We start from the raw sequence: 22299 nt of genomic DNA, 5'->3' as shown, positions 1-22299 counted from the left end.
CAAATGGGAAGGCTTCTGTCTTCCCCCACCCTAGTTCATCTGAGGATGGAGGCTGTGTTCTGTATTGCTAAAACCAGAGAGGGCCCGGCAGGTGCACGGAAGGTAAATAGTTCTCATTGCGGGCACTCTCAGTAGCCTACAGGTCAAGTCCAGACGTCTTAGCCTGACATCCAGGACACAATGCCCTTGACATTTCCTCTTCATCCTCTGCTCCTTCCTGGAGGCAGGGAGGGAAGCTTGGAGCAGCTGTGCCGGCTTCTGTCTCTGCAGAAATGCGTTGTGTGTCATCAGGCCAAGGGGGTGTCACCTGAATTTCACGACCGTAAGTCTCAACTTGGCCCTAGGTGTTTGTTCCGATGAGCTATTTCTGGGCCATAAAGTAAAGGCCTAGACAACTATCATTTTACGATCTCTCATGGATTCTGTGGGTCATGGAGTTAGGAGGGGCTCAGCTGGGTTGTTCAGGGTTTCAGAGAGTGGCAGTCACTTGGTGGCTGGGGCTGAAGCATCTGGGCCCTGGCAGGACATCTCTCCCTCTCCATGACCTCAGAGCTTTTCCGTGTGGTCTCTCTGCATGGGCTAGTTTGGGCTTCTTCACAGCATGGCGGCTCAGGGCTCCAGCGGGAGTGTTCTACAGGATGGAGGTGTTTCCCGTGTCGTTTCAGGAGCGTGGTGGCATCACTTCCACTGCATTCATCGCTGGGAGTGAGTCACCAACCCGCCCAGGTTCAAGGGGAGGGGAATTAGATTCCACTCTTTAGTCGGGGAGTGGAAGGTTCTAGAAGGGCTTGTGGGATGGGAGATGTTGCTGTGGCCATCTTGGGAAAATGCATCTGCCAGCATGCTGTTGGGCAGTCAGCTACATTTCTCAGGTCCCCTTGCTCCCCTTCCATATACGAGGGCTCTTTCGCACCTTCTCCTCCCTCTGCAAACCTTCAGAGCCCTCTGCCCTTATTTGTAGCCTGTGGTGGTGCTCCTTTTGCACTGAAATAACAGAAGGAATCATGGGAGAATATCCACATGCTCCACCCACTCTCCTGCTGGGCCCTGCACCTGCTCATGCTGCCTTCCCTGCTGGTCTTGTGGGTGGAGTACCTGTGAGTCTCCCGTGGGGCGGCCCTTCACACGTGCACGTGCGCTGGACCCCGTCCCTCCTGCAGTCCACACTCAACCTGCTCCACCCATTTTCCCTCCCTGGGTTCACTCTTTGGGAGAGAATGCTAGTTCTCCCATCTTAGAAACCAAACAAAACCTGAACCAAACCAAAAAACAACCCTGTCTTCACCCTATCACTCATGCTGTCCGCTCCCAGGTCAACCCTAACATTGGCAGGGTCTGGGGCAAGCGTCCAGATGGAAGTCTGCCGACTCGAAGTCTAAATATCCAAGCGGCATAGCCACGTGAAACACGTGTGAAGTCAAATATGTGCTCTTTCTACTTGAGAAGTAGATCTTTTTTCTCATTTATACAGTATTTATTTGTCTTCCCTCTGTCAAACCCTGAGCCAACCACTTTCCCCGGGCTGCCTGGAAGCATAGGAAAAAGAACATACAAGGCAGACGAGACCTATGGGAAGTGGACATGGCTCCTTCCCGTGGCAAAGAGGAGGAGAAATTCCACCATCAGGCACGAGGGCGCCATGGCCTCCGGGAGGGCAAAGCCCAGAATGGCGCAGGAGAAGAGCTGTAGCTTCAGAGACGGGTGTCTGGCATCACCAATGATGAACTCCCAAACACAATGGCAGTTCCAGCCCCAGAGCCTGCCGTCCCTACCGTGGCAGCCCCAGCCCCAGTGAACTTGGCTGCTGTGTCCATGTCCCTTGAAATGGCCCTGGTTGGGAAGCTCCGGCTAGGAATATGTGAGGTCAGGGGACGTGGGGCTGCCAAGCTGCTAGGCTCTCATCTGTCGGTGTCTCCGGTGGTTTTAACACCGCTGCAGACAGTGATGGGCTCAACAGCTGAGAGGCCCTCCTGACCAAGAAGGGGGTGGAGACCAGCTTTGCACAGGCGTCCATTCGCAGCGGTTGAGGGACTGTGGCAGGAGAGCTGCTCCCAGTGCAGAGAAGACAGAGAAGGAGGAGTCGATCTTCTTAATGAAGAGTTTGCATTCCGAATTCTCCCATGCCTGGAACACGGCGGCACGCGGGGAGCCAGCCTTGGCTGTGGCCCTGGCACGGGGCCCTGGCTCTGGTCTCTGGCCCAGGCTCCTTTCTTTTCTCACCCTTGGCTCCACCCGCGCTTTGACCGGCCCTGAGCACCTGTGTGTGGACACCCAGCCCAGACTGAGCTCTGTCCACTGTCTCCCACCCTGCAGTAAACAGCTTCCCCTTGGTCACCACTGGGGTGGGTCGTGGGAGGATGACTTGTGGGGACCTCTGAGCCTCTTGTTTGGGTTTCGGGGCACCACTGAGGCTCTCCCGTACAGCCAGGCTCCTGGGAAGAGTTGTTCTGACTTGCCTTTTTGAGTTTCTCTCTCCTGTTGCCAGCGTAAGCCTCTCCCACCGGGCTTGCGCCCACCTCTCTGCAGGAACTGTATTTGTCCCACTCCTCTCTTGCGCACCCCCTCCCTGGCTCTTCTGCTGGTCCCCTCTCATCTCCCCAAATAATAAATGGTTGGGGGAGCCTGGGGCTCAATCCTTGGACCTCCTCTTTGTCTACATCCCTTCCCAGGGTGATCTCCTCCTATCTCATGGGTTAATTGCCCTCCACAAGCCAATGATACCCAAATGTGTGTCCCCAGCTGGGACCTGGACTTCAGACTCCCATGTCTGGCTGCCCACTCCACCGTGCCCTGGGGGTGTCTCAGATTCATCCCTGGACTTTTCAACCTTTGCCGACCAACCTCAGTGCCGGCTGCCCCTGTTCCCACCCAGCCGGAACCTGTCCCTCACTTGTCGAAGCCCCGCCTTCCCAAGTGCTGGGACCGACGTCTTGGAATCTGCAAGCACCGTCCGCTCCCACTTCAGAATACATTTAGATTCCCGCTCCTTCTCCCCACCCCCACACTGCCAGCCCAGCCTGGCGCCCCACCTCTCTCTGCCCCTCACTGCCCCCCACCCCAGGCTGCCACAGGGCAAGCTTACTACAGCCCAAGTCAGCTCATACACTTCTTTGGTCAGCGCCCCACCCCCCCCATGGCTCCTGCTGTCCCTCAGAGGAAAAGCCCAGGTCCCCACCATGGCCCCACAAGGACCTACGGGTCCCCTGCTGACCTCATGTTCCCTGTGTCCCCCTGGGGCGTTGCATGTGCTCTCCCCCTCCCCCACCTGAAGCCCTCTTTCTCTGGACTCCACACCTCACTTCCTTTTGTCTCTGATCAAATGCCACCGTGGGAGAGCCTTCCCAGACCACCTCACATAGAATGAACCCCCACCTGCTCCGGCCTCGTCTTTCCTCATAGCGCCTTTTACCATCTGGCATGTCATACGTTTTACTCCTTAATTGTCCCATTGCCTGTTTCCCTCCATTGGGATGGAAGCTGCACTGCAGGATTCTCCAGACGGTGTGAGGCACATAATAGGTCCTCAAATAGTTCTTGAATGAATGAATGAATGAATGAGTTGCTAATCAATCCTTGCATTCTTTCCCTGTGAGTGCCCACTTAGCTTCAGAATCTCTCTCAACCCAGCACGGCAGACTTGAGGTGAACTGCAGCCTGTAGGTCACTCCTGCTCCAGACAAAGTGTGGTCCCCTGGCCACCCACCGTGCTTCCCTCCATTACTGCTCGCCCTCCCTGAAGCCCTCCTGTGGGGTGCCCCGGGGGGACTCAGTCAGTTAAGTGGCTGACTCTTGATTTCTGCTCAGGTCATGATCTCAGGGTTCTGGGATTGAGCCCCACGTCTGGCTCCATGCTCAGTGGGGAGTCTGCTTGAGGATTCTCTCTCCCTCTACCCCTCCCCCACTGAAATAAATCAATAAATCTTAAAAAAAAAATCCTCCTATGAGGAGTCACCTCCTCCCTGAGGCCCTCCTGATTCACCTGTCACTTTGTCTCTTTCTCTGGTGCCTTCTCGGGGAAACCGCAGTATATCTGTGTCTGTGTTATCAGTGACTGGTGACCGTCCCACCCTCCCGATGGACAGTGCCCTCGCCAGGGAGGGCTACATCTTCAGCATTTCCGTAACTCAACACTCAGCAGAGCCTTAGTACAACACGGTAAGTGCTCACTCAGTGTTCGCTATCTTGAGTTGAACATTTGACTTAGTTTTATGCTTAACATTTTCCGTTAGGCCGTCATTTCTTTTTATCTTAAATCATGTTTGTTTGCTGCTTCGTCTTTAATTTGTTTTTTTTATTACCTCTTTTTCCTTTCTCTGATTATAAAACAAGTGCACATTGCAGAAAATGTTGAAAATAGCCAAGAGTATAAAGGAAAGACAAGATTACTCATAATCTAGCAATCGAGAGATAACGATTATTAGCATTTTGTGTAATTGCTTCGACTTTCTTTTTGGGTGCACATTTTTTTTACTAAATCTTATCTTGTGACAATTTTTTATGTCATCGCGATTCTTCAAAGACATCATATTTAATGGTTGCATAGTACTCCACCCACTCCATTCAGTTTATCGTAATTCATTTCATCGTAGTTCATTTCATCAAGTATTCCAGACACAAAAAATCCTGACACATGCCCTGTGCCACCCTCCACACACACACACACATACACACACACACACACACACACAGACACACAGACAGACAGACAGACAGACAGACACAGACAGACACACACACCACGCCCGCAGACACGCTGGCGCACATCCCCATGGCTCCCAATCTCCACAGTGGAGGTGATTTCCCAGCGGGGGGTGAGGAGGGCGCTGGTCACGCGGACCCAGCAGGGTGTGTTCCAGGCTTTTCCTTTTGTGGGCCCTCAGACAGACAGATGTTAGGACAGACACTCACAGGATAAGCAGGCAGGGCGAGCAGGCAGGAAGCAGACAGGGGCCCAGGCCACGTGGAGGCAATGGCTTTGGGGGTGTCTGGGCTGTCAGGGGGATCGGGTGATGGGGAAGGTGGGGTTGTCGGGAGCAGGACTCTGGCTGCATTGAGGGGCAAGTCCTGGACAAGGGCAGGTGGCAGAACGGGGCTTCCCCTGCTTAAGGCTGTCAAGGGTATGCAGAGGGAGGTGGGTGTTCCCAGAACCAGAAATCTGAACCTCAGAATCCCAGGACCACAGCGGGTCTGAGTGGGGCTGGCCCGGAGGGGCCACCTTGTCCAGCTCTCCAACGGTCATGCAAGGGCTGAGGTCCAAGCTTAGGGACCTCTTGCGACTCCTGACTTGGGCAAAGAGCTTTTTCTGCCTCCCCGTGTGGCCTGGACCAGGTTCCCCCGTCTCAGTCCCCAGAGCCAGAGCGAGCTCTTGAACTCTGCAATGGACATTGAGTACAGTGCAGGGTCTCCAGGACTGGGCTGAGGGGCTTGGGGTGGTCCTTGAGCCGCAGGAGAGGAGAAAGGGAGGGAGACTGGCTCCCAGGCTGGACCCCGAGGTGCCCACCCCTGTGCAGCCACTCTGCTTTCCCTGCTGGGCCCCGTGTGACTCTGCCAAGCTCCCCAACTGCAGAGAGAAGTGCAGGGAGAAGAGGGGATGCCTGAGTCTGGGGCCACCTGCTCACAGGCTTAGTCTCCCGAGGAGAGGAGGTCTCTGACATGGAGCCCTGGGGAGCTGCCCTGTCGGGCTCCTTCCCAGACTGCTCTGGCTCTCACGGTCTGAAACCAGAGGCTGTTTGCAGGGAAACGTGGAAACGAATGAACTCAGCGCTGGGTGGCTTTCAGGAGGGGCAGCAAATGCGGGAAGTCCAGAGTCAGCTCAGCCTGGCTAACTCTGGGATCTTGGGCAAGTTATTTCCCTCCCAGGACCCCCAAGACATACCCAGGGAGGAGGGTCTGGAGCGAGACCTCCATGGGACTGTGTTGTTTCCAGTTCTCTGCGTCTCAGAAGCTCGCAGACCATTGCTGCGGATGGAGGTGCTGGTGGTCCCTGATCAGCAGTGAAAACTACTTAACCTGCGCTAGGCCAGGCTCAGGGCAGGGACGGGCTGGGTTTCTGCCCTTGGTCAGGAGAAGAGGCTCTGCGAAGAAGGGGTTACTAGATCACAATACCACAGTGTCACGGGGCTGAGGTTGCTTAAAGGAGGGAGACAGCCCTCCCCTTTTGCAGATGGAGAAACTGAGTCTCAGAGAAGGAAAACAACTGTTCCAGCCACTAGAGGCTAGAACCCAGGAGCCCTCTGCCTCTCCCCTCTCTACCCACCCACCTCTGCCCTCTGGCCACTCTCCAGAGCTTCCCCGGGGGGGAGGGGAGCAGGCTGGGGAACCCCAGAAGGTAGAACCAAAAGCTGAAAGCCCTCCCCTGTTGACGGACTGTCCCCAGACCTCCCAAACCTCTCCTTTCAGGGTGGGGGGTTTGTCTGCTTCTAGGACAGCATGAGGTGAGTGGGACTGGGACCAGAGGGGTCCCCTAACACCCCAAGTCCAAGGGACACCCCAAGTGGGATGCTGTCCTGCCATGCCCAGACAGCCTGGAACTGGGCCAGCACCCCGCAGCGGCCGCTCAAGGCAGCTGGATGGGGCTGCCGCCAAGAATGGCAGGAATGCGGAGCGGCTGCGTCCTTCCCGCTCCTCCTCCTCCCCCCACTCCTAGCACAGGATATCCCCTGTCCAGGGAAGCCCAAGTCCAGCCCCCTTATGGGAAAACCTCAGGGCATGTGGTGTGCACGGCTCCTGCCCTGGGATGGGCACCCGGTCCGGGGAGACCTAAGGGCCTGGCACTGCAAGGGAGGACACGGTGGGTCTGTGTGGGGTCACCATGGTGCTGAGGCCCTACTATGTGCCAAGTGTTTCATGTGTATTAACTCGCTGAATCTCAGAGAACCCTGGGAGAGGCTGTTTTCCAGATCAGGAAGTTGAGGCTCAGAGGGGCTAAGGAACTTTCCTGAACGCCCCAGCTGGCAAGTGGCAAAGCCAGACTCGACCCAGGCCAGCCTGACGCTGATGTCCTTGCTCTCAGCCATGAGGCTAGGTGGCCTCCATACCCTGTGGCTGCTGGGGGTCGTCTCCTGGTGCCCCCAGCCCACCCAGCACCTGCAGAAAGGTAGCCCCTTCCTCTTGGCAGCTGGTCTGTTTTGCAGTTGGCAGAGGGTCAGTGTGGAGGTTTGTCTCTGAGACACGGTGACTGGAAGGTCCAGCTCTAGGCCTCTCCCTGGCTGTTCTCGCAGGATCCCAGCACTGGTGCATCCCAGAGTCTGACCCGGGGACATCCCATTGGCTCAGGAGGGGGCTCCTCCGGACCCGTTGTGATGGGCAGAGGAGGCTGTCACTCGGGGGGTTCAGGGATAAGAAGTGGAGCTCTGGGAAGACTGGAGGGAGCTGCAGTGGTTGGGGGAGAGCCTGAGCTGCACAGACCCCAGCCCCGTGACTCTACGTGCACCTTCTCCTCCACAGCTGTGCACCCATCGCCTCCTTCCCGAGCCCAGCTTGTCCCTGGCCCTTCAGCTGGGCTGCACGCTGGCCCAAGAGTCTGGAATGCCTAGCCCAGGACGGAGCTCTGTTGGCAGGTGGGGGACAGAGAGGCCTGCAGAACATTAGGCTGTGCCCAGCCCCAGCCCAAACCAGCCCCCTCGGGACTGGAGAACATAGCCATCTACATAGGGGGATTGGCCCATGAGAAAGAGGGGAAACCGGGGCTCAGGGGGGCCAGGTGACCTGCTCAATGTCACAGAGCTGTCACTTAGCAGAGCTGTAATTTGAATCCCAGTCTTGTCTTGGCACCCACCAGCCCTCTCGAAGGGTGTCTGGGCTAGAGCCACTGGCCCTCACCTTCTCCTGGCCTTCCCTCCTGGTCCCTTAGCCCCTGAGGTCTGGCTGGTTCTGTTCCAGTGTGTTGTCCTGCACTGGTTCCTGGTCCCCCGGGGGGCCAGGGTCAGGTAAACAGGATCCCAGCCGCACTCCCTGACCTTGTTTACCTCCCGAAAGAATGTGAGGGCATTCTTCCCCTTCCCAGGCTGTGAGTCACCCCTCAGCAATGCACCAGGCTCCCGCCACTGCCTGCCCGGCCCCCATTCAACCCCCTCCGGACGGGACCCTTGCCTCCTCACCCGGTGATGTCAACCATGTTAGCCCCCCACCTAACCCCCCCAACCCCATGGAGCCCACCGGGCCTTGAGTCGTCATGGCGACAGCTCACAACAGGAAGCAAGGCCCCATGGAGGCCTGTGCTGGGGCAGAAACACAGGAAGCAGCGCTGAGCACTGCGCAGCATTGTCAGCCTCGTAAAAAACAAAACAGGACAAAAAGATTTAATGAGAACAATTAGCCCAAAGAAAAAGGAAAAAAAAAAGGCCCAAAAAACAAACAAAGCCAAACAGCCTGAAGGCAGGAGGCTGGCTGAGTTCCAAGGACCCCGTGTTTCCCCTCCCAACACAATGTCAGTTAAATAATACTTCCTTCTCAGAAGAAGGCTCCTGGGGAAGAAGAGGAATCCTTCCCAATGGCTCCTCTGCTGAGTCCCCCAACTTCTGAGGTCCCCCCAAGGTTATCCTGCGTCCCCTCAATAGCCTTGACAAAGGCCCAGCTCTGTAACCTCCACTGAAGGCTTTGGGGGACCCGATGGGCCAGTGTCATCCCCATGCCTCCCCACGGCATTGTTACTCCCCAGGTCCTGCAAGGGGAGGCGTCCAGCTCAGTGGAAGACAGAGCACAGGCCCTCCAACCCTCAGATGGAAACTCATGCCCGGCCCCACTGCTGTGGGATTCTGTGCAGAGAGATCTCTCTTGCCCTTCGCTAGCTCACCATCATCACCATCATCACCCTACTCGCCGCCTCCCTGAGGTGTTGTGAAGCTTAAGTGAGTTGGTATATCGACTCACACACAGTAGGTGCTCGATACACCTTTCACTTGTTGGATGAACAAGTGAAAGGACCAATGAGCCAGGCAGAAGTTCCATGGAGGCGGTTTTCCGCCCATTATGAACAGTCAGAGATGGACAAGGTGCCCTAAGGGACAGAGCTGCCTGTTGGTAGAGGTGGGCAAATACAGGCTGGGAAGACTTGGGGTCCTGTAGAGGGCCCCCCGCCCTGGGTAGGGGAGGGTCCAGGGGAAGAGCCTCAGAGCTCCCTCCCTCCCACCAGCTCAGGGCCTGGCCCAGGGATTCTGTCTGGATCGTTCGATCTAATCAGGTATCTCTGGCCGGTGCTGTGAGGTGGAGAGCCTGCAGCTCAGGAGGGCAGCTGGGGGTGCTGGGACCCCAGCTCTCTCCCCATGACCTGGAAGGGGACCAGGACCTCGGACCAAGTGCAGCAAGCTCTGGAGCAGAGGCGGCTACCCTCGAGCCCTTGGGAACATGATGGATCTGGATGACACGGGCAGGACAGTGTCATGGCGGAGTGCAGGCCATCCTGCGATGTCGGCCCAGCAGAAGCAGTGCAGGGCCTGAGCTGGGGCGGGAGGGGCTGGACACTTAGCGGAGACCAATGGAGGCTCAGGGCTGGCCCCTGCCATCAGGGAGGCCACAGGGAGGAAGAGGAAAAAGCTGATCGGAGTTTCTCTGGCGGTGATGAAGTGGGTGGCTGCTCTGCTCAGGACACAGCTCACACACAGGTATGCTGATGAGAAAGCCCGACGTGTTCCAGGCAGGGGAACTGGGCCCACGTGACTGCAGTGGAACTCGGTGTCACAAAATAAGAGGAGACCTGGTGGGAAAGAGATGTTGGAGCCAGATCACAGAGGGTCTGGAGTGCCCCCCCCCAGGAGCCAGCACCTGATGCTCCAGGCCCCCGGGCCCGCTGGTTGCGTCTGAGCAGGGCAGTGATGGTGCAACTGGGTAATTTAGGGGGCCGCCTCTGGACAGAGTAGGAATGTGGGGTGGGGACATACCAGGCAAGAGCACAGAATGGGAGATCGGAGGATCTGGGGTCTGCTGACTTGGTTTTTTTCCTTTTGAACTCAATATCAATGACACATCATAAGTGTTCAATCAGTATTTATTGAATAAATGAGTGATAACCACCTTATACTGAGATATTTAGTTTGCATACACTGTCTTACTCATTCTTACTACAACCCTATGAAGTAGGCCTCGTTCTTCCCAGTTTTTACAAATGAGTAACGGGAGGCTAGGAGAGGTTGAGGGACTAGCCCTAGGCTGCACAGCATGTAAAGGTGGAGCTGGATTCCAGCCCAGCTGATCCCACCTGCCACCTCAGGCAGGCCACACCGCAGTTATTTGTCCCGTGCTGGCTCCATGCCAAGCCTTGGGGACACATAGATGGTCAACCTCCAGCCATGCCTCCGAGGAGCCCGTGGATTAGTGGCCTCGGTTTCCCCAGCCATAGACTGAGGGGTGGTGGAGGAGGCCCTAGGTCCCTCTGAGCTCCAGCACAACCAGCCTCAGTGAGGAGCTACGGCGCTGGGGAGCCCGGTAGGCACCGTGGAGAGCAGGGAGGCTGTCCCCGGCCGGCTGGGGGAATGGAAGGCTGAGACGGAGGACGGAAGGAGGGGCACCTGAGAAGAGATCGGATAACCGTGGCGTGTCCCTCAGGAAAAGGAGCAGAGACCTGGGCTTGGCGAGGGGCAAGAGCAGGTGTGGTCAGGGGCCAGGAGGAAATGAATATCGGTCCCAGGCCCTGGCCCTTGCCTGGGCCCTGGACCTTCTCAAGCCAGAAGCTGGGCTCCAAACACTATGGTTGGGGTTCTGGCTACACCTCAGGGCCTCAGGTGCATCCCAGAAAGGCCATGCCTGCCCACACTGTCTTCCTGCTTCCTCATCCGGGGCCCCTCACCCACCTGCCACGGGGGTGGGGCAGGGCCAGGATCTCTTGCAGTCCCTGGTGGAAATCCTCGTGGGGGCTGTTGAAATGGGATGCAGGAAAGGGACAGAGTCCCGTGGGCGGTGTGTCCTGGAGCAGGTGAGGGAGCGGGGGCTGGGCTGTGCTGGGAGGCGCCCCAGGAGGCCAGACGGGAACCGAGCTGGCCTTCTAGGACAGGAAGGGACAAAGGGGCATCACAAGTGGCTGAGGAAGGGGCAGTGGCCTTGGAGCCACCAGGCCAGAGTCCTGTTTTGGTTCTGCTCTACATCGGGGCGGGGGGTTCTGTTGAGTTCTCCCTGCTCTGAGACTCAGTGTCCTCGTCCGCGGAACGAAGGGTTCTGTCAGAAGAGGCAGCAAGCTGGCCTCGTGCTTGAGTCTGGACCGTCAGGGCTCAGGTCCGCCTCTGCAGCCCCTTCAGCCGGCCCGTCGGCGAGGAGCTTTCGTAACCCAGGCCGTAGTATGCTCCGCAGTGGGGATGTGTTCTGGCCACAGCAGTCGCTGGCTCTGTGCCTTGGGCAAGATGCTCGGTCTGCGCGCCTGTTTCCCTGTTTCTACGAAGAGGATTGTAAGAGCACCCACTTTCTGGGGTGCAGGAAGACCCCGAAAGTTCATACACCCACAAGGGCAGAATGGTGCCGGGCAAGGTCGTAAGTGCCCAGAGAGCCATCCTAAGATGCCCTCTAACTGGGGATCCCCGGGACAGCTCCGCTTCTGGCCCCTGGGCCCACCCCAGCCCTCAAGACAGAGGTGGAAATGGGCAGAGGAGGAGGGAGAGAAAGCATGGGACTCACAGCCCCAGAGGTTGGGACCGCCTCCATTGGCCTCTGTCTCCTGGCCGTGATCTTGGTCCTGGGGCTCAGCCATTGGGTCCTGCTTTGTCGTCTCCCTCCCTGGACTGGGCGGGGCTCGGCACACAGCAGGAGCTCCAAGGGAAGCCTAGGTCCTGGGATAGAGAGCATGACCTGGGTTCTTGGTGAGTCGCCTACCCTCTCCAGGCTTCAGTGTGCCCCTCTGTAGAACGAGAGTGGATGCCCGAGGACCCGAGGACATCACATTGTGGGGCTCCTGGTGTTCCTCTCTCTTGCTTTCTCCTTCCAGAATCATCAGCTTCCCTTCCACCAGTTTCCACCTCTCTGTTGGTTCTCCCCCAGCAGTCCATCCTCAGTGTCTGCCCTAAAACAAACCGACAAGCCCCTTGACCCAGCTCCGCCATCCTTCTCCCCACTCCCTCTTGTCCACACTGCCTCTCCACCTGCCCACGCCCCTCCCCATGCTGTGGCCAGCACTCCGGAGACGGCCTCCCTGTCTCCCTCCTGCTTGGCTCCAAAGAGCCCCTCTCTACTGGCTTCTCCTCGGTCTGCTTGGCTTCCCCTGCCAGCCTGGACCCTCTGGGTCCTTCCTGGGGCCTCGGTCCCATCCTCTTCTCCGCTCCCAGCCCAGCCATCCACTTCTAACCCCTCCCCGGCAGGGGCTCGGTGGGCCAGGACCCACAACCTCGCTGTGTAACCTTTAGTTAGCTACTTACCTTCTCTGTGCCTCAGTTCCCTCACCTGTAAAATGGGCCTAATGGTGGTTTCTACATCCTAGGGGGGTGGAGGGATTAACTGAGTAATAGGTGTAAAGCACTCAGAACGTTCCTGCACGTAGCGAGACGGAGCCCCTGAGTACTCAAGTTACACAGCCAGTAAGTGTCAGAGTGGGGACTTGAGCTCGGGTCTCCTGGACCCAAGTCCTGTTCTCTTCCATTTTCCTTGTGACACACTCATCACCCCACCCTCACTGAGGGGTTTTGCAGCCAAGGGCAAGGCATCCTGTCTCCAGAGGTGGAATCTCAGGGGCAGAAAAGCAAATAGGGTAAGACGCCCTGAGGATCTGAAGTGACACCAAGGACCTGCCTAGGGGGACCCTCTTCCATTGCTGCTGTGGGTCCTGCAGGTTCTGGCTCTGCCCTCTTTGGGGTTTCATCCCTTGAGGGAAGTTGGGGAACAAGGGCTGGGCAGCCGGACGCCTGGGAGCCTGTCGCCATCTGGTGGTCACAGTGAGTCCCGCTGCCCTCCTGAGCTCACGATGAGAACTCTGAAGAGGCACCTGACATCCTATAGCCCTCTCTCGGCAACTGGCCCTTTAACAGCCCTCCCACCCCCTCTTGTGTAGCCCCTTGTCTTCTTCCCTCTTCCCTATGCATTGCTTAAGTCAGCTTCTCCCCGAGCATTTATTTGTTCACTCAACAAACACTAACCCCTTATCGTGTGCCTCGCTCTACGCAGAGCCTGGGATGGTGAGACAAATCCGATGTGTTCCCTGTCCTGGAGCAGCTTGACGGGGAGACACGCACAGACAGACAGCAGGATCAGGGCTGTGACTGGGGGAAGCCCGGAGGTTTTGCTGGGGGTCGGGCAGGAGGGTTAGCCTGGGATGCTTCATGGAGGAGGGGATGCTTGAGCTTCATTTTGAAGAATGGACACACAGGGACTGGTAGAGGTCCATGGTGATCACAGGAGGGGTGGGGGGGATGCCAAGGAAGGAAACTGCATAGGGAGGTCCTGAGCTGAGACCCACTGAAGGGTGGTCCAGTGTGTTTTCTAACACTACCAAGCAATTAACTCAATTCTGTTTCTACCTACCTGGAGATAGTGTTGGATCCCGCAGGTTAAGGCTTCTCAGTCCCACAAGTCTCCCCCCACCCCACCATATCCCACTTCAGATGCCAATCACAAGTCCAGGTTTCTCACCTGTGCTTCCGACCAACTGATCTGCCATAAATCAGAGGCTCCATGACATCTTCCTCAGGTTCGATTAATTTGCTAGAGCAGCTCTCAGAACTAAGGAAAACAGTTTGCTTACTAGATTACTGGTTTATTGTAAGAGGATATAGCTCAGCAAAAGCCAGATGGAAGAGATGCACAGAGCAAGGTTTGGGGAAAGGGGTGTGGAGCTCTTATGCTCTCCAGGCACACCACTCTCGGGAGACCTCCAGGTGTAAACCAATCTGGAAGCTCTCTGAACACCATCCTTCTGGGTTGTTATGGAGGCTTTATTACATAGGTACAACTGATTAAGTCACTGGCCTTTGGCTACTGATTCACCCTCCAGCCCCATCCCACCCCCTGGAAGTCATGGGGGTGGGGCTGAAAGCTGGAACCCTGTAATCACCTGGTTAGTTCCCCTGGCAACCAACCCCCATCCTTAGTTGTTTTCCAAAAGTCACTTCATTAACATAAACTCAGATGTGGTTGAAAGGGGCTTGTTATAAATATCGAGACAACTTTATCGCTCTTATCATTTAGGGAATTCCAAGGGTTTTAGAAGTGCTGTGTGCCAGAAATGGGAAGAAGACCAAATACGTATTGCTTATTTGGAATCACAATCTCATAAATGGTTAGTAGGAAGTGACGCAGCCATTCTGGCTGTAAGTGTTGGATGGAAGAGGTGGCAGGGACCAAGGTGAGGGGTGCTGGTGGCTTGATCTGGGAGGGAAGGTGGTGGGAGGGTAGTGACCCTAGTGCTTGGGAGAAGAGGTGGGTGGGAGCCGAGCCAGATGGAGGGTCTGAGACACCCTTCAGGGCCTGAGAATCTGTATTTTTATATTTAAAATGCAAACTGTAGACAATATATTTGACTTCATTATTGATTTTAAAAATCAAATGTTAGGGGCGCCTGGGTGGCTCAGTCGTTAAGTGTCTGCCTTCGGCTCGGGTCATGATCCCAGGGTCCTGGGATCGAGCCCCACATCGGGCTCCCTGCTCAGTGGGAAGCCTGCTTCTCCCTCTCCCATTCCCCCTACTTGTGTTCCCTCTCTCGCTGTGTCTCTCTCTGTCAAATAAATAAATAAAATCTTAAAAAAAAAAACAAATGTTAATTCACCATAGTAGTTAACTTAGATAAGAAAAACCACATGATCATCTCAATAGATGCAGAAAAAGCATCTGATAAAATTCAACACAGTTATAATGAAAACTCTCAGCAAACTAGGAATAGAAGGAAACTCTCTCCATCTAATAAAGCATGCCTACCAAAAAAAAAAAAAAAAAAGAAAAGAAAAACACAAAAAACCCATAGCTGATATCATCAATACTGGTAAAACTCTGAGTGCTTTCTCCCTAAGATCAAATAAAAGGCAAAGATGTCTGCTCTTAATACCTCCAGTCAACATCATACTGAGGTCTTAGCCAGTGCAATCAGGGAAGAAAAACAAAGGCATACACACTGAAAATGAAGGAAAACTGCCTTTCATCTCAGACATGATCATCTATGTAGAAAACTGAGTGAAATTTACAAAAAAGCTAATAGAACTAATGAGTATGGCAATTTTGTAGGATACAAGGTCAAAATAAAAAATCAAATTTTGTTCTGTATACTTGTCATGAACAATTGGAAACTGACATTTAAAAATGCCACGTAACACAGCAACGAAACACTTAGGGATAACTCTGACAAGAACGTGTAGCAACAATACCCCCAAAACTACAGAACATTGCTGAAAATGTCAACATTGTTGAAAGAAATAAAACAAGAGCTAATATTAACTGTTGTTAAATGGAGAGTTATAATATTTTCATGGATTGGAAAATTCAATATTGTTAAGGTGTCAGTCATTTCAAAATTGAGCTATGGATTCAACATAATCTCAATAAAAATTCAATCAGTCTTTTTTTGGGGGAGGAAATTGACAAGATGGATAACCATATGGGGAAAAAAATGAACCTTGATCCTCACCTCACCTCACATCACACACAAAAATTAACTCATAATGGATCATATACCTAAATGTAAGAGCTTTCATTGTTTGAAAGACACCATTAAGAAAATTAAAAGACAAGCCACAGTCTGGGAGAAAATATTTGCAAAACGTTTATCTGATAAAGGACTTGAAATGTATAAATAAATGTATAAATTCTTATAACTCAGAAATAAGACAAACAACCTGGCTTTTTAAATGGGCAAAAGATTTAAAAACACACTTTACCAAAGAGGATATAGAATGACAAATAAACAAGTGAAAAGATGCTCAGTATCATTCATTAGTCATTAGAGAAATGCAAGTTCCCTACACTCTATCAGTACACATACAATAAATAGTTAAAATGGAAAAAACTTACATATCAAGTGTTGGCAAGGGTGTGGAGCAACGGGAACTCTCCAACAGTGTTAATGGAATATAAAATAGTCCATCCCGTGTAGAAGACCGTTTGACAGTCCTGACCACAGGAGCTCATGGACTTTGGTGAGCACCTGTAAGTACAAGAACATGCAGCTGGTGAACAAGGGGAGAGAGAGAGAGCATGTCACTTCCACGGAAATAACACACTTTCCAGGCACATTTCATTAGCAAGAACTAGTCATGGAGCAAAGAATGGATGCAAGGGATTGAGTCATCTGTCATGGCACCAAGGGACCACAGGAGCTCATGGACTTTGGTGAGCACCTGTAAGTACAAGAGGTGGAAACCAACTAAGAGAAAAGTGTAGGAAATAAGAAACAAAAGGATTTATCCAGGAGTCCTCACCCTAGCCCCCACTAACCCACACTGGATTCTAAGGTGGTCAAGAAATGAACTCTTAGTGCATTTAACTACTGAGACTCTGTGTGTGTGTGTGTGTGTGTGTGTGTGTGTGTGTGTGTGTTTGGTCTAATAGCTAGCATTATTTACCCTAATCCATTGCCATTCTTGCTGAAGTAGATTCTGAAATAACTTCCTAATGAAGGGTGTTCAGGAGGTAAGTTTTCAGAGCTCTTGCATGTCTGAAAAATGTCTTTATGAAGCCCTCATAGTTGAGTTTGGCTAATGAGGCTAATCTGCTAGTTGCCTACCTGATATCCATTCCCCGACTTATTTCTTGCTTACAGAACCCCTTTTCCAAGTATGGGGCAGCAATGTAATTTGGCTAACTACTTGCTTTCTCAGGCTCTTTGGCAGCCTGGAGGAGCTATGTGACACATTTCTGGCAACTGAACCATAAGCAGAGGTTTTCTTGGGTTTCCTGGGTAAGCTTTGTTTTCCCGATAAAATCAGGGTAAAGGGGATCATAAACATGTGGCACCAACCTTTCTCCTCCTTCTTTTTTTTTTTTTTTAAGATTTTATTTATTTATTTATTTGAAAGAGAGAGACATAACGAGAGAGGGAACATGAGCAGGGGGAATGGGAGAGGGAGAAGCAGGCTTCCCGCCGAACAGGGAGCCCGATGTGGGGCTCGATCCCAGGACCCTGGGATCATGACCTGAGCTGAAGACAGACGCTTAATGACTGAACCACCCAGGCACACCCTTTCTCCTCCTTCTTGAAAGGAACATGGATGTGATGTCTGGAGCTGTAGCAGTTATCTTGTGACCATGCAGCAATAAATATAAGGTAGAGGCCCATGGAATCACAGAGACGCTTGCCCTAATGTCTCTGATCTATGGAACAAGCAGGTAATACTTCCTACATATGTCTTGTTAGATGAGAAAATGTCCTATTTGTTTGAGGTGCTGTCAGTCTTATTTTCTATTACATAGACCATCTTTAACTGGCCCAGAAGGTGTATCATTTTTGGTTCAAAGTAATTTTCCCTTGGAATTTGAATTTCTTTCTCTGCTGTCTTCTGACCTCTGTTATCGGTGATGTCAGACTGATTCATATTCCCTTCTTTGTGATTTTGTTTTATTTTATTTTTGAAAGAGAGAGAGAGAAAGCGGGGTGGAGGGGGGAGGGACAGAGGGAGAGGAAGAGAGAGAATCCCAAGCAGGCTCCACACTCAGCTCGGAGCCTGACATGGGGCTCCATCTCACAACCCTGAGATCATGACCCGAGCCAAAATCAAGAGTTGGACACTTCTTTCTGCCCGTGGACGCCGCCGAGTAAGCATCGTTAAAGTCTCCCCTCCCACCGCCGTCATGTCTAAGTCAGAGTCTCCCAAAGAGCCTGAACAGCTGCGGAAGCTCTTCATCGGGGGTTTGAGCTTTGAAACAACCGATGAGAGTCTGAGGAGCCATTTTGAGCAATGGGGAACGCTTACGGACTGTGTGGTAATGAGAGATCCAAACACCAAGCGCTCCAGAGGCTTTGGGTTTGTCACGTATGCCACTGTGGAGGAGGTGGATGCAGCCATGAATGCAAGGCCACACAAGGTGGATGGAAGAGTTGTGGAACCAAAGAGGGCTGTCTCAAGAGAAGATTCTCAAAGACCTGGTGCCCACTTAACTGTGAAAAAGATTTTTGTTGGTGGCATTAAAGAAGACACTGAAGAACATCATCTAAGAGATTATTTTGAACAGTATGGGAAAATTGAAGTGATCGAGATCATGACTGACCGGGGCAGTGGCAAAAAGAGAGGTTTTGCTTTTGTAACATTTGATGACCATGACTCTGTAGACAAGATTGTCATTCAAAAATACCATACTGTGAATGGCCATAACTGTGAAGTAAGGAAAGCCCTATCTAAGCAAGAGATGGCTAGTGCTTCATCCAGCCAAAGAGGTCGAAGTGGTTCTGGAAACTTTGGTGGTGGTCGTGGAGGTGGTTTTGGTGGGAATGACAACTTTGGTCGTGGAGGGAACTTCAGTGGTCGAGGTGGCTTTGGTGGCAGTCGAGGTGGTGGTGGATATGGTGGCAGTGGGGATGGCTATAACGGATTTGGTAACGATGGAAGCAACTTTGGAGGTGGCGGAAGCTATAATGATTTTGGCAATTACAACAATCAATCCTCAAATTTTGGACCCATGAAAGGAGGAAATTTTGGAGGCAGAAGCTCTGGCCCCTATGGTGGTGGAGGCCAATACTTTGCCAAACCACGAAACCAAGGTGGCTATGGTGGTTCCAGCAGCAGCAGTAGCTATGGCAGTGGCAGAAGGTTTTAATTACTGCCAGGAAACAAAGCTTAGCAGGAGAGGAGAGCCAGAGAAGTGACAGGGAAGCTACAGGTTACAACAGATTTGTGAACTCAGCCAAGCACAGTGGTGGCAGGGCCTAGCTGCTACAAAGAAGACATGTTTTAGACAATACTCATGTGTATGGGCAAAAAACTCGAGGACTGTATTTGTGACTAATTGTATAACAGGTTATTTTAGTTTCTGTTCTGTGGAAAGTGTAAAGCATTCCAACAAAGGGTTTTAATGTAGATTTTTTTTTTTTTTTTTTTTTGCACCCATGCTGTTGATTGCTAAATGTAATAGTCTGATCATGACGCTGAATAAATGTGTCTTTTTTTAAAAAAAAAAAAGAGTTGGACACTTAACTGACTGAGCCACCCAGGCGCCCCCCTTATTTTGTTTCAAACGGAAGGTTTTTAATTTTTTAAATCCTTGATGTTCAGACATTTCTTAGTGTGTATAAGTGTTAGGCTTTTAAAAATCATGGGGCGCCTGGATGGCTCAGTCAGTTAAGCGTCTGACACTTGATCTCAGCTCAAGTCTTGATCTCAGGGTCGTGAGTTCAAGCCCCGCCTTGGCTCCATGCTGGTCATGGAACCTACTTTAAAAAAAAAATCCATCCTGCTCATCAGTTGACAAGCTTTTCAATTTGGTGGTGCTATCTCTGGCGCTGGAAGATTCTTTTCTATTTGGCCATTTCCTCCCCGTTAGCCTCCTACTTTCTCTTTCTGAAACTCCTGATAGCAGATGTTAGAGCTGGACAGATCCTTTATAGCTCTTGTTTTATTCTTTCATATTTTACATCTTTATGCTATGTTCTAGGATCCACTAACTCTTTGTTAATTTTGAAATTTTCAGCAATATTTTTAAATGTCCAAGAATTTGTTCTTATATTCTGATCGCTCCTTTCTCAAAGCATTTTGTTCTCGTTTTGCTCATGGGGTGTCTCTTAAAATCTCTGAGGAGTTTTCATCCCAAATATCCTGAGTTATTCTTATTTTCTTTTGAGTGAGTATTTTATTTTATTTTATTTTGAGAGAGAGAGCACAAGCAGGGGAGAGGGGCAGAGGGAGAGGGAGACGCAGACTCCCTGCTGAGCAGGGAGCCTGATGCGGAGCTCAATCCCAGGACCCCAAGATCATGACCTGAGCCAAAGGCAGATGCTTAACCGACTGAGCCACCCAGGGGCCCCTCTATTACTCTTAGTATTTCTCTTTCAGCTATAATTTTCCCTTGAACTATCTGATACTTTTAAGATGAAGACAAAAATCCTCAACATAGCCTACAATGCCCTGTAGAGTATGGCCCCCTAACTACAGTTTCAGAAACATTTCTTTTAAATTTAATTGAATTTTTGGATTGTTACACATAATACATGTAGGAGTCTATAAAACATATGGACATTCGAAGAAGAATAATAAAGCAGACACCCACATAAACAACTTCCAAATCAAGAAAGGGCACATCATCAGGATGACATGTTCCTCTGCATTCATACTGGCCTCGCTCCCCAAGGGGGAATCATTATTTTGATCTCTGAAATAATAATTTCCTTGTTTTTCATTGGTTTTACCAACAACGCATGCATCCCTACACAAAATAATGTTAGCTTTGCCTGGTTTTGGACTGTATATAAGCAGTACCATATGGTTTGTATTCTTATTTCTTTTGCTAAACATTATTTTGAAAGATTCATCCAAGTTGATGTGTCTCGCTGCAGTTCCTTCAGTCCCGATGCTGAATAATAATCTAGCGTGTGAATATTCCAGGGCTCACTTGCTCAGCCTCCTGGATTTGGAGGCGGGTTCCAGTTTCAGGTTTCCACAAACACTGTTGCTATGAACATTTAAAAACAGATTTTGGGGTACATTGTACAAGCATGGCTCTGAGATGTGTCCCTAGGAGACAAACTGCTCGGCTCACAGATTCCATGTGTGTTTAAATGTACCCAGTAGTGCCAACTTGATTTCCAAAATGGGGGGGGGACCCACTGTCGTTCTCTCCAGTGGTGTGTGAAAGTCCATGTTGTTGCACGCTCCCGTCCGGACTGGCCATTATCAGACTTTTCAATTTCTGTTTATCAGGTGGGGGTGAAGTTGTATATCTCATTGGGGGTTTGTGTTTGCACTGCTCATGAGGCTGAGCAACTTGTCATTGTATTGGTCATTCGTGGTTCCTCTTGATGAAGTTAGGGTTCAAGTCTTTTGCCATCCTTCTCCCCTCCTGTATTTCTGTTCCAATTGGTTGTCTATCCTCCTTCTCGATTCATAGGAAGTCCTCACATATTCTCCTTTGTCAATTAATGAGTATTTTAAATACTTTCTTCCTCTTTTAACTGTCTAGAGAATCTTTGGTAGAGTTTATAACGTTAATGTAGTCCAAGTTATCAATTGTTTCCTGTGTGACTTATGTTCTTTGTTTCTCATGTAAGAAATTATTCCCTACCTCACGTGAATAAAGATATTGTAAAATACCATCTTCTGAAAGTTTCAGAGTTTTGCTTTTCTCATTAAGCTTGAGAGTCATATGGGATACATTTTTGTGATATAGGAGACCTAACTACATTTTTTTCTCATATGAATAACTAATAATCTCAGCACCATTAATTGTAAAGTTCATACCCACTGACCAGCGGTCTCAGTCTCTCTCCCTCCCTCCATATATATATGTTTGTTGATTTATGTCTTGCTATCTGCTAGGGACAATTTCTTCTCCCTTCTTCTCTTTCAAGGATGCCCTGGCTAGTCTCAGTGCTCTGCACTTCCATATAAATGTTACTTACAACTTATCCAGTTCCAAAAAATTGGGTAATTTTGATTAGGATTGCCTTGACTCTATAGATCAATTTGGAGAGAATTGACATGGTTCCAGTACAGAGTCTTTCAATCTATGAATATGGCTTAACTCTCCATTTTAAACAAGTTTTAATTCTAGTGTAGTTAACATACAATGTTAGATTAGTGTTGGGTGTACTGTGTAGAGATTCCACAATTCTATACCTTACTCAGTGCTCATCGTGGTAAGTGTACTCTTCATCCCCTTCACCTATTTCCCCCCTCCCCCCCCCCCCAACTCCCCTCTGGTAACCACCTGTTTGTTTATTTATTAAAGATTTTAGTTTTAAGTAATCTCTACACCCAACATGGGGCTTGAACTCACAACCCTGAGTTCAAGAGTCACGTGCTCCACCGACTGAGCCAGCCAGGCGCCCCTACCTGTTTGTTTTCTATGTTAACCCTCCGTTTTTATCTAGTTTTTAATGTCTCTCCGTATTAAAGTTTTATTCCATAAGGACCTTGTGTATTTTCATTTGGTTTATTCCTAGGTACTTTACATATTTTTTTAAAAAGATTTTGTTTATTTATTTGAGAGAGAGACAGTGAGTGGGTGGGAAGAGGAGCAGAGAGAGAATCTTTTTTTTTTAAGATTTTACTTATTTTTTTGGGGCGCCTGGGTGGCTCAGTCGTTAAGCGTCTGCCTTCGGCTCAGGTCATGGTCCCAGGGTCCTGGGATCGAGCCCCGCATCTGGCTCCCTGCTCGGCGGGAAGCCTGCTTCTCCCTCTCCCACTCCCCCTGCTTGTGTTCCCTCTCTCACTGTGTCTCTCTGTCAAATAAATAAATAAAATCTTTTTAAAAAAA

At 51.1% G+C, this 22299-nt stretch overlaps 1 protein-coding gene and 1 pseudogene across 1 annotated transcript; one reads left to right on the top strand and one right to left on the bottom strand.

Annotated features, from left to right (window-relative positions):
• Nucleotides 1–1566: 1566 nt before the first annotated feature.
• Nucleotides 1567–2065, bottom strand: LOC116640113 (annotated as a pseudogene).
• Nucleotides 2066–17627: 15562 nt separating this feature from the next.
• Nucleotides 17628–18896, top strand: LOC116639797 (heterogeneous nuclear ribonucleoprotein A1). The gene has a single exon (XM_032416421.1). It carries the CDS (start codon nucleotides 17686–17688, stop codon nucleotides 18646–18648), a length of 963 nt encoding a protein of 320 aa, XP_032272312.1. The 5' UTR covers nucleotides 17628–17685; the 3' UTR covers nucleotides 18649–18896.
• The last annotated feature ends 3403 nt before the right edge of the window (nucleotides 18897–22299 follow it).

The sequence above is a fragment of the Phoca vitulina genome, unplaced genomic scaffold, assembly GCF_004348235.1.
Source record: "Phoca vitulina isolate PV1807 unplaced genomic scaffold, GSC_HSeal_1.0 scaffold19, whole genome shotgun sequence".
Classification (NCBI taxonomy): domain Eukaryota; kingdom Metazoa; phylum Chordata; class Mammalia; order Carnivora; family Phocidae; genus Phoca; species Phoca vitulina.
The sequence above is the reverse complement of the archived record's forward strand: the minus strand, read 5'-3'. Positions and strand labels throughout refer to the sequence as shown.

Coding starts and splice junctions, on each gene's coding strand:
- LOC116639797 (XM_032416421.1), top strand. CDS start 17,686: ATGTCTAAGTCAGAGTCTCCCAAAGAGCCTGAACAGCTGCGGAAGCTC.